Source organism: Dermacentor silvarum, chromosome 7 (genome assembly GCF_013339745.2).
Source record: "Dermacentor silvarum isolate Dsil-2018 chromosome 7, BIME_Dsil_1.4, whole genome shotgun sequence".
In the NCBI taxonomy this organism is placed as follows: Eukaryota; Metazoa; Arthropoda; class Arachnida; order Ixodida; family Ixodidae; genus Dermacentor; species Dermacentor silvarum.
The window spans coordinates 125,824,285-125,835,569 of NC_051160.1; the positions used below are offsets into that span (position 1 = coordinate 125,824,285).

Below are 11,285 nucleotides of genomic sequence, written 5' to 3' on the forward strand. Positions count from 1 at the left end.
AGGTATGTCATAATAAAGATATCAATGGTTAAAATCGAGATTGTGCGATAAAATTGAACAAAGTTTTAAAGACACGCTTCTATCTACTAAGAAAACAAAGTTACAAAAATTATGACATATAAAAAATGTATTCCCGTGTGTTGGGCTCTATCTCTGAAAAATCAAAATTTTTCATTCAACAGGTATTTCGCTAAAAAATTTACCTGCAAGCACTACAGTTGAGCGTGCCGGGCTCCGGCCGCCGATGTTCTGGGCTGCTTTGCGTCGTCGTCCCTTTCAGACTCAAAGTCCGACGAAAAGTCAGCGTCCTTTGACTCACTGCTATTTGATGTATCGATAAGATCAGCCGCAGAGGCAGCGGAATCGCGATATTTGCGATCTCCCGAAGCGCGCGCGCCGTTTCTGGAGCCGGACAATCTTGCGTTCTGCTTTGACGATCGCGAAATTTTGGAGTGCGTTTAAAAACAACCGCTTGGCCGGAGAAAAGCGAACTGCTTAGAAAAGAAAAATATAGTTTCTCCTTTTCCACGTCCGATGGCGCAGTGTGTCCGTGAGCGGCGCGGAAGGTCTGGAAAGCGGCCCTTCAAACCATCGATAGAGGCCTAACCATACCCAATGGGTGCGGTATGCAAAGAGCTAAAGTAGTAGTATCTTTTGCATGCAGTACACTCGCCTAATAAAGAACTAAAAGGGACTATGAAAATCTGTCTGTCGTATCAGAAACTGGTTTCAATAGAAGTTGTCCAAAAACCTAAAAAGCATTATTCGTGATGAACCGCAATATCGACGACAAACATATTTTATTACTCGCTTCAGTGGCTTAAGGTGTATCCAGACGACGGACCACGCACCTGTTTTGGCCCGCGGGTCCAGCGACACGTCACGTTTACTTCCGGTCTGATAGGCCTGCGCCAGGTGCACGGGCCGGTGCAGGCCAAAAATACGAGCGCATTTTGTTCTGGCGGTGGCCCACGGACTCTTTAGAGCATTTACAGTCGCGGGGTCTGGGAACAGTAGAACACGGGTCATTTTCGGCAGCGGAGTCGGCAGCCGAACTGTTTCAAATTTTTTATTCAGGGTCAACGTTACTTGCCGTATGCAAAGTAGCGAAGAGTGACTTGCAGTCTTGTCGTCGGCTAAATTGGAAAGCGCATCACAGTTTCTTGCCACGCAATCCTGCGTCTGACGCACAACAGAAGCTGCGCGAACTGCTCCGGGGTGACGCGAAGATGCCGCCCGTACTTGCCTACGGCTGAGAACATTAGCTCCTCGCACAGCTGGTTTTCAACGCCGAGATCCTTTCGGTAGACGCAGTTTTTCTGCCAGCATCGTCGTTTTCGCGCACACAGTTCTTCTTCGTCGTCGATTGCCATTGCCAGAACAAACACAGCCAGCAGCCGTTTTCTCCCGGCCTCCATTTTGGCGAGTGGGCCTAACCTCGGAAGCAACGCAGTGCAACGAGTTCACGGAGCTGCATTGTCGAGAGTATCTCTCCCGGACCGCGCTGTCGTCTGCTCTTCGGACCAGCCGTGTGGACGCTGTTGCAGGCCGGGCCAAGCGTGGTCGACCTCATGTGACCGGTCCGCGGCCCGGTCCGAGGTGGTCCGTGGTCCGCTGTCTGGATACATATTTACCGGCTACATTTTTGCCGTTCATAGTTCGCGCGTTTAATTCCCGTTAAAAAAACGTGTAGTGGTTCAAATTATTCCGGGGTCCACCACACAGCGCGCAGCGTAATCAGATTGTATGCTTGGCACGTCATTCCTCAAAATTTATTCACTTTCTTATTTCCACAACATTGAGTCCTACATAATGTACTTACTCGTTGATCAAATAAGTGTTTTCTGTATTGGACCGGGTACTAGCCACATAGGCCATTGTGGCTATTCTGTATGCAATAAAGAAAGCTCGTTTTTGATTGATTTGCTCATTGGCTGATAATAAAACCAAAAACGAGCATTTAGGACGAGGCATCTATTGGATTCGCATGAGAGCCATTATTCCTTTCTGCACTCTTATTGAGCAGTTGAGTAGTTTCTGCTTGAGGGCACAGTGGCAAGCAAGTGCGCTGTTACAAAAGATGGTACTACAAGTAGCTTGGTCCACAATTCTTTAGTGCCCATATATTATTGTTGCAAAGCCTGCATCAAAGCTTACATGAAATTTTTACTGGTATCATGTGTAATATATCTATACTATTGTTGCTCGTCTGCAGCCTCATCACCTTAATTATAAGCCTGCAGATGCAGCACGAGGGCCTTCTCAAATGTGGAATTTATTGTGTGAGCACCGGTTGTTTCCAAGCCGCTGACACTAGTGTAGCAGTTCAGGCACACAGAAATGCCATTTTATTCTCGTGTAGTTAGCAGAATCACCTCATCCAACGGCTGGTACGGCCCCTTCCTGAGCGAGTAGCCGTTGTCAGTGTCCGTGGCGGTTGAACTTACCATATTTATTTGCGAAATGTGTGCCAATGAAGAAAATTCTAGAGCAACATCAAAAAAAAAAATGCGTGAGCCATTCCACTCTGTGAAGGTGGATGACCAGTGAAGCTGTTTAGCGCACGATACAGAGTTGACACGTAATTTTGAATAAAGTTACGAGCATATTTATTATCCTTATTTGTGGTCATCGTGCTGATAGGTACGCACACACATTCCGGTATCATCTGTGTTATTAAATCTGCCCGTCACGTAAGACAATGAATGCCTCATACCTCCTAAGCAATGACTCATACCCCCTTAAAAGCGACTTCCCCTTTACGACGACAGAAGAGAAGTGAAAAATATACGCTGGAATAATGAGCAGCAACGCAGCCAGCTGAGGAAGAAGACGACGACGACGAACTTGCGGTTTCAGTGACACGAGTGCGTGCGCGCGGTTGCGCCGCCCTGCTGGACACGGACAGATGCTTCGCCTGGGCATATACAGCTTCGCTGCTAAACTCCCTATACAGCTTTGTGTTGCTGAGTACGTGCTACATAAAAGTGTTTTTCGGAGCATGAAAGAAGCCCACAAAAACAGGCAAAATTGCCATACGACTGGCCCCTCGAGGCACTTTGTGTCTGTTCGCGGGCTTGTTTCACGCTCGGAAAAACACCTTTATGTACCACGTACTGAGCAACACAAAGCTGTACAGGGAGTTTTTCAAGTTTCTCTTCAATTTTCTGACACTTTTCATCTAATTAAAATTATTTCAGAAGAAATAATTAGGAGTAACTATGTAGTTAGGCGGAATGAAAAACTAATCTGAGTATCTCCAAGCGACGTCAAACAACATTACCTTGGTTTTGTCCAGCTACGTGGCATTTGCATATTTTAGAATCTTGGTGCATGATGGTTGGGACACCCTGTATACGCGAGCACAATCACTTGCTGAGAATACTCTTAAATTTTCATGTCATATTTCCCCATACCAATATTTAAAGGATCGCAACGATAGGCTCAATATAAGGTCTATCCTGAAGGGGAACTCATAGTGATATTTTTAAAATGAGCAAAACTTGTTCAAGTTCACTTACATGAAATTGCTTGGAGAACTTGGAGAACTGAAGCCACTACAATTCCTTCTTTTATTATCAAGGCTTGGCTCCAGTAATGATTATGAAAATAATACGAACAAAAAAGCCACATAATTGGCAACAACCCATTCATTTCATAGAACACCGATATTGTGACTTCATATATCGACCTCCTTCCTGTCGATTGCACAAGTAGATGCGTTCCTTTATCTTGTCCGACATGAGACTGAACATATGTCAGAATATGAATCACATCCTATTGTCTTTTGGTGTATAAAAGCAGGTGGCCAAATGGTAGACTGACATGGTTCCGACGAGATCATTCGGGGAAATGAAGCTGTACATTTTCTTGGCGCTCCTCAGCACTGCACTTGGTAAGCGGACCATCGTAGCGACCCGCTTATATCTTTGGCATTTATTAAGGCGAAAGACTTATATATCTCATTAGTCAGTCGACCTTGAGCGAACCGCAGTAGGTGGCACGAAAGGTACAAAAGGCTACGAACCCTCGGCCATTGGTGGGAGTTCAACCCTCGGCATTTGGATTTAAAAGGGAAGACTAAGCTAATTAAGATGAATAAGAATTAAGCGGATGAGTAAGCGAATTAAAAGGATGCATAAGCGAATTAAGACGGATGACTAACCGAACTAAGGGGGATGCGTACGTCTTTAATACATCGGCACTTGCGGATAGCATAAAAGAGCGTGTGATTTTTTTGTTCTTGAGTGTACTGTAAGTACGCGGGCAACCTTAGTGCACGCCACTGGTCATGTTAAGCTAAAAAGAGTGTGTTTTTACTGAATAACTTTTCTTCATTTATAATGATGCTAATATCTGTAACAACGAGCAAAATATATGTTTTTTTCATGATTAAAATTACAAGCAACCACGCACGAACCTATGAGGGACATGCCGAATATATGTGTCAGTATAGAATAAGTGATTCAAATTGCAGCTTTTATAATCAGTAGGTCTTCTGACGCAACATGAAAAACTCACGATGGAGCTTTCTTTTGCTCAATACGTGCTACATAAAAATACTTTTCCGAGCGTGAAATAAGCCCGCGAATACACGCAACTTTGCCGCTCCACTGCCCCTTCGAGCAACTTTGCGTGTATTCGCGAGCTTCTTTCACGCTCGGAAAAACACTTTTATGTAGCACGTATTGAGCAAAAGAAAGCTCCATTGTAAGTTTTTCATGTTGCTCTACAAATTTCTCTATGACACTTTTCATCTAATTAAATTGTTTGAGAAGGTGAATAATTAATTAAGACTAACTATAAAACTAGGCCGAATGAAAACAATGAATATAATCTGATTATCGCCAAGCGACGGCAAACAACATTACTTTGGTTCTGTGCAGCTACATGGCGTTTGCATATTTTTGAATCTTGGTGCATGACAGTTTGGACACCCTGCACATAAGGAAAACGTGATCTGCACGTAGCTTCAATTAAAGTATCGATCCTGCAAAAATCGCGTCCTTTGTATAATCAAATTATCTGGATGAAATATTGAAATTGTACTCCGTAGAAACCAATATTGTTGTTTCTTTCAGCGGGTGCAAATTTTGACAAGCAATGCGGACAGAAGGCCAAAGTCGGGTTGTGCAAAGCTAAGCTGCCGAGATGGTGGTTCAACAAGGAGACTGGCAAATGCGAACAGTTCTATTACGGAGGCTGTGGCGGCAACGAAAACAGATACCTAACCCAGAAGAAGTGCGAAGAGACATGCTTATCCGTAAAGCGTGCGTACCATTTCTTGGTTTGTATTTGAGTTGAAGAATTAAAAACTGTATAGACGAATGAACACCAATATTACACTGAGGTGCTTTGCGTGGCAGTGGTAAAGAGTACAAGATCTAGGAGTGTAGCCACTGCAGCTCATTGCCCTCATGCTGTAAGTGGCATTCCCACACTGAAAGATAAGAAATTGAATTTGATTAACGAGTTTCCCTTGCACTTTTAATATGCAAACAAAAAATTGCATAGCGTTTTTGTATGATTGTTCTGGGAAATATACAGGGTGTTTCCGCGAACACTTGCGAAAATGTTTAAAGGTTGCCTGTTGCACATAGCACAATCCTAGTTCATGAGCTGGTCAACTAGCAGAGGTGGGCATTACTTGCAGAGTAGAATGAAATGCATAATCGACTAATTAACAAAAGTTCACTAATTAGGGGTTTAACAAATTACCTTACGGCCCATACTGAATTTACAAATTCTAGCCGTGGAGTTCGCAAGGCGGATTCACTTGGAACGCATTCTCCGGATTAAAGCAGTTTCTAGATATTAATTCCCAAATTATGCGGAGAAATAGATTGGCGTACCAGTTACTTTGGTGCTTCAATGCATAAAACGACGTTTTGATAAAGGGGCCCAGAACCTCCTTTATCTGAAGTGGAGAAAGGCATTTAAAGTAAAAATAGGCTACTTTCAGAAATACTTTGCCGCAAAAGGTACTTCACGCGTTCAGCAGAAGCCTTGTTATTGGCAATAAAACACGATCACCGCTGTGGTCCCTGTTCCTTCTTCAATGTTTCGCACTGCGAAGGCTACGGCGGAGTGGGGCGTGGCCTCAACGCTCCGCCTTCTAAATGCTATAGTAGCGCGCCATTCAAATTTCATATTGGATGCTAACGTAGACGCCTTAACTTCGGAATTGGTGCCTACGACCCGCTAAACTTATGTCAAACGCGGTTTTCCTCAGCGAGCCGCAATGCGCTTAGCCAGTGGACTTGTTGCGGCACCCCGCGGCGGCCGCGGTATCCATGCTGCGTAACTGAGTGCAGCTGCCAATAGCAGTCGCGTATGGGAATCCCATTTATTACGTGACTGAGGAGTGGGACTCGGTTTGAAAAGAGAGAATTTGAGACAAAGGTGACTTCGCGCTCCGCTTGCGAGTTCCATGCACCGCGTACGACAGCAAAATTTGGCCGAGATATTCACAGCAGCCTATGCTGCCCGCAGACTATGTCATTTCACCAAGCCCGAGGGTTGGTTCAGGGCTCATTTAAGAAAGTAATAGGAACGCCAGTGCATTTCTCCGCAAAGTTTGGGAATATCTAGAAACTGCTGCAATCCGGAGAATGCGTTCCAAGTGAATCCGCCTTACGAACTCCACAGCTAGAATTTGTAAATTGCAATATGGGCCAAAAGGTAATTAATTAAAAACATAAGTAGTGAATTGTTGTGAATTAGTCGATTATGCATTTCAGTTTTCCGTGCAAGTTATGTTCGCTTCTTTGAGTATACCAGCTCATGAACTAGAATTGTGCTCTGCCACAGGCGACTTTTAAAATATCTTGAAAGTGTTCACTGAAACACCCGGTATGCATAAAACAACATATCAGCTGCAATCCATAAAATATCAACTTTCGGATACAATCTCAAATATTTTTTTCTTCGTTTCATTTCTACCCTTAGCTATCGGGAAGTCACTCGTAGATCATGAGGCTTACATTGGAATCACTGACCAACTCGTGCCTGGTAAGCTCAACTCTCTATTTATTCACGCAATGTTTCTTTGTTTCATTGTTCCCCGTATTACTATTATATTATTATATCAAAAATTCAGTAAAGTGTTTTTATTGTAACAATAAAAATCGAACAGCATTAAAAGTACCCTGCACTCGATCGTAACCTAACTTAATTGAATCGGCTATCTGCATTTATAGCATACCCCATCAACTCCAAGTCATCATGTGACGGCAGGTTCTGCATATGCTGACGGCATTTCTAAGTCGTTGTGAGGCTAAGTGAGAGCTTAGGAACATTACTATGTTTGGACTGAAATCTAGTGTGCCTTCCTCTCTGACAATTACCTTTACCAAAGCCAATCTTGTACTCTAGAACAAATATGGACTTTTACATTGACGCGTCTATGCTTTTCATAGCCAGTGGCTATTTCCCAATCCACACTGCCTAAGGTATGCCTATTGTAGCTTACTAAAATTTGTTCGCAGGACCACAAATCGAAACACAAAGGTAAAAACTTTACTCGCGGTAACGCACTCACAAAATTTTTCTAGGCTGCATTAATTCTAATGTGTCCTCTGAGCTACGTGTGTACTGTCAGTATGTATAATCTCAGAATATGTATATCCCCAGAATTTCTTTATCCGGCTTGTTCAGTACAACTTACTACTATCACATGTTTTATAATTTGTTGTTTCTTCATATATAACTGCGCGTGGTTCATTTATTACATAGGTAGCACGTTTGTCACACTCTCACTCGCAGTAGAGGTTTATGTATTTACTGATAAAATAATTTTTAACAGCTTAGAAGGCGCAATAAATGACTTCCTTATGGTAATCGCACGGTGTGCAATTATTTGACAAGCTTTTCGCCAAAATGCTAATGCTGATTGTAAAGCTCTAGCTGTGTTCTTTTTTCTTTTTACTTTCGAACTTGACACGCGCCTTACACGTCGTACATATTTAGTGCGAACTGTCAGCACATAAATTTTCTCTCTCATTGAAGCCTATTTGCCACTGTGAGAATCATCCCCTACATTGTTCTTCCTCTATAACCTTCTTCTAGTGTAGTAATGACGTGGATAAACAGTTTCGCGAATTTCGCTGTTTACTTTGACAGCCGCAGTCTGCCACAAACCACCGTTCTCTGGTCCCTGCATGAGTTCCGTCCCGCGCTTCTACTACGACCAGAAGACAAACTCGTGCCGTCCCTTCGTCTACGGTGGCTGCATGAGCAACGGCAACAACTTCGAGTCGCACACAGACTGTATGCGCTTATGCGGCTCTGTTAAGCCTGGACAACCCACTCCGCTAGTCGCATAGGCAAACAGAAACCAGTGCCAGCGGTATCTCACCACAGAGTGCACCCAAAATATTTTCTTCTCTGCATGCTTACAAAAGTGAATATTAGCATGGCTATCATCCCGGGGCCTACAAGATATACTGCCATTACTCGAGAAACCATCAAGCCAACCTGCACGTTGGATGAATACCACTTTGACTGATGAATACTCATTTCCTATCTGACACCTGTGTGTAATCCATATTTAACTGCGAACAATAAAGGTGTTGCCAAGCATCTGGTTTATTCTTTGAAAGTAAAGGAAGAAATGAAAGGCCAAGCGTTTTTAATACAGTAAAACAGCGTAAGAAAGAAAATATGTATTTCAGTAAATTTTGCTAAGCGTAAAAAAAACAAATGACCAAAAAATGTACTACATTCTCAAGCGACAGTCGACTTTTCGTTCATTCGATGTTCAGGCCTCTACTGCCAACCGAACGTAAAGCATATCAGCTCCGGTACGTGATCTGAACAGTCTTTGTATTCTTCTTGCGCCATTGGACGTCTACACCAGCTGGCACTATTCTTTTTCATCGGCTCGTTGATAAGACACACTACAGCGCATGGGTCGATTCCGCAGTCGTAAAAGAAACGCTCGCTGAATAACATGTGCCAACAAACGCCTACGGGGGCGCGTACTTAATGAGCGCATAGAGCTGATTTACACAGTCACTGATTGACAAGATGACAATGCTGTTTATTTGCATCAGTACATGACGCAGCAGTACATGACGCGAGGGGCATGCAGAAAAAGGGGCATGCAGATGGGCAATAATAAAAGAAAAATTTAAATAAAAGCCTGCTCGTAGAAATCTATCCTACTTTCTGGACTGTCAGAGCAGCCAATGAACGACGACTGTCAAGAAGGTTCACTGCTGACATTAACGTTTCCATGAGCTTGTTTTGCTGCGACAAGTGCTGCTGGTGTATCTCCAATGAACGTAGAATAGCTGACCGCACGTCAAATGAAGATGACGTAATGCTATATAGAAGATGTCTCAAATAGTAAGGCCTCAAAAAGCAAGGCACTGCCCTTTGTGCTATCGTACAGGATTTTCCTTTCTAATTTCTTTCTTCTCCAAATAACATCCAATTAACTGTCTCTGTTTCTCGCACTTTATTTCTGATGACTCCTGGTTGTCTATTTACAGTTTCAATTACCCTGTACTTGGATGCTAACTTTCTTGAGCTCTTCCTTCATTCTGTGTCCACGCTTTTCAAGTAAAGGTACTTGTGCACTTAAGCCGCCCATTTATCTTCATTTATGTTTGTGAATCTAAGACTCAGAAACATGAACCAACTAAACTTAGACACTTGTGCCTTCCCACAAGTCTGATAAGTTATCAGAATTGTCAGGCAGCTGTGCCTGATAAATTATCAGGCACAGTCGCCAAGCACATGGCTGTGTTGGGCAACGTCCTTTTCCTGTAAGTTAGGAGAAACCGATACCTGGCTTCGCTACAGGTTTTGCACTAGCCGTATAAGAGGCGGGTTTATCGTGAACAGGAACGGTGAATTTCGGTAAATAACAAAGACTACTATGATCGTCATCATGATCATCACTGAAAGAAACTGACCCCCCTCCCCCTCAGAAACAAACCCGGTATCCGCCCCTGCATGCCCTCATACTAGATTATCGACGTTGTAGAAAAACATCGCATAAATAATGGAATGTTTACTCGAATTTATCGATCGTTTGCGGATGAACGTATCACTAGTAAATTTCGCTATCAAAAAAATATTGGTGGAAGTCCTTTTTGGCATCCTCTACAGCAACGTGCTGTCTACCAGTCAGGCTACTGGGAGTCCAACACTGTAGTTGGCTGTACACTAACATGGATAGTATGTACACTAACAGCCAAAAGTATTAAGAGACTGAAACATAGGAAATACACAAAATAAGTCGCAATTATTTCAACCAAAACAGTAGTACATATTAGGAGAACGATAGGCAACTGCAATGAAAAGCAAAACAGCAACAACCATCAAAAACACTTTAAAAGTCCCAAAATAATATTAATAAGATTAGTTGACAAGTCGTGAGCGAATTAATTCTTGAAACTTAGTCAAGTATGGTTCCGTTGCAATGTCTGATGGTAAGGTGCTCCCCTCAGTTATTGTGCGCGCTAAGAACGAATATGCATAAGGGATGACTGGCAGTTAATGCGTTTGACTTTGTATGGATGGTCACGACGTGGAATAATAACTGGTGGTGACTGAAAGAAATCAGCATGAAGGGATGGATGGTAATAAAGCTTATGGAAAAGTGATAGGCGACAAATTTTACGGCGAAGTGCTAAGGTGTCCAACTCAGCTTTATTCTTTAACGAGGTGACGCTGGTGTAACGTGAGTAATCTGAAAAAAGAAATCGTGCAGTGCGGTTTTCAAAGGCTTAGATGTTACTGTTGAGATAAGTTTGTTCGGGATCCCAAATGGCAGACACGTATTCGAGTTTAGGACTGATTAATGTTGTGTACGCAAGTTTTTTAACATGCATTGGGGCTTGTTTTAAATTATGTTTAATAAGTCCGAGAGTTCGGTTTGAAGAGGCAAGGGTAAGATTAATATGATTATTCCATGATAATTTTCACTGAATGTTGATGCCAAGGTACTTGTAAGTTGTGGCGACTGCCACAGTGTGGATATCAAGGGTAGTAGGTGGTTGCAATTCGTGGCCTGTTGGCGAAAGACAAGAGTTTAGTTTTTGAAATATTTAATGGCATTAACCAATTACAACACCATGCGCTTATTGCCTCCAGGTCAGTTTGTAGTAATTCATTATGAGTGTTACTTGCTACGCGTCCATAAAGTACACAATCATCTGTAAATAGTCTGATTTTGGATGACACGCAACTGGGAAAATCATTATATAGATCAGAAAGAGTAAAGGACCAAGTAGCTGCCTTGTGGAACTCCAGACGTAACATCAGCATAACGTGAG

General features: G+C 42.8%; 1 protein-coding gene across 1 annotated transcript; it reads left to right on the plus strand.

The window, feature by feature from the left end:
- The first annotated feature begins 3,771 nt into the window (after positions 1–3,771).
- On the plus strand, positions 3,772–8,580 carry LOC125946963 (boophilin-H2-like). The gene is made up of 4 exons (XM_049671190.1): positions 3,772–3,895; positions 5,082–5,270; positions 6,949–7,011; positions 8,122–8,580. Exons 1-4 carry the CDS (start codon positions 3,826–3,828, stop codon positions 8,322–8,324), a joined length of 525 nt encoding a protein of 174 aa, XP_049527147.1. The 5' UTR covers positions 3,772–3,825; the 3' UTR covers positions 8,325–8,580.
- The last annotated feature ends 2,705 nt before the right edge of the window (positions 8,581–11,285 follow it).

What these genes read in the sequence shown, in the direction of transcription:
- LOC125946963 (XM_049671190.1), top strand. Translation starts at nt 3,826, where the DNA reads ATGGTTCCGACGAGATCATTCGGGGAAATGAAGCTGTACATTTTCTTG. An exon ending in GCTCCTCAGCACTGCACTTG is followed by an intron (nt 3,896 to 5,081) that starts GTAAGCGGACCA and finishes TGTTTCTTTCAG; the next exon opens with CGGGTGCAAATTTTGACAAG. An exon ending in CACTGACCAACTCGTGCCTG is followed by an intron (nt 7,012 to 8,121) that starts GTAAGCTCAACT and finishes TTACTTTGACAG; the next exon opens with CCGCAGTCTGCCACAAACCA.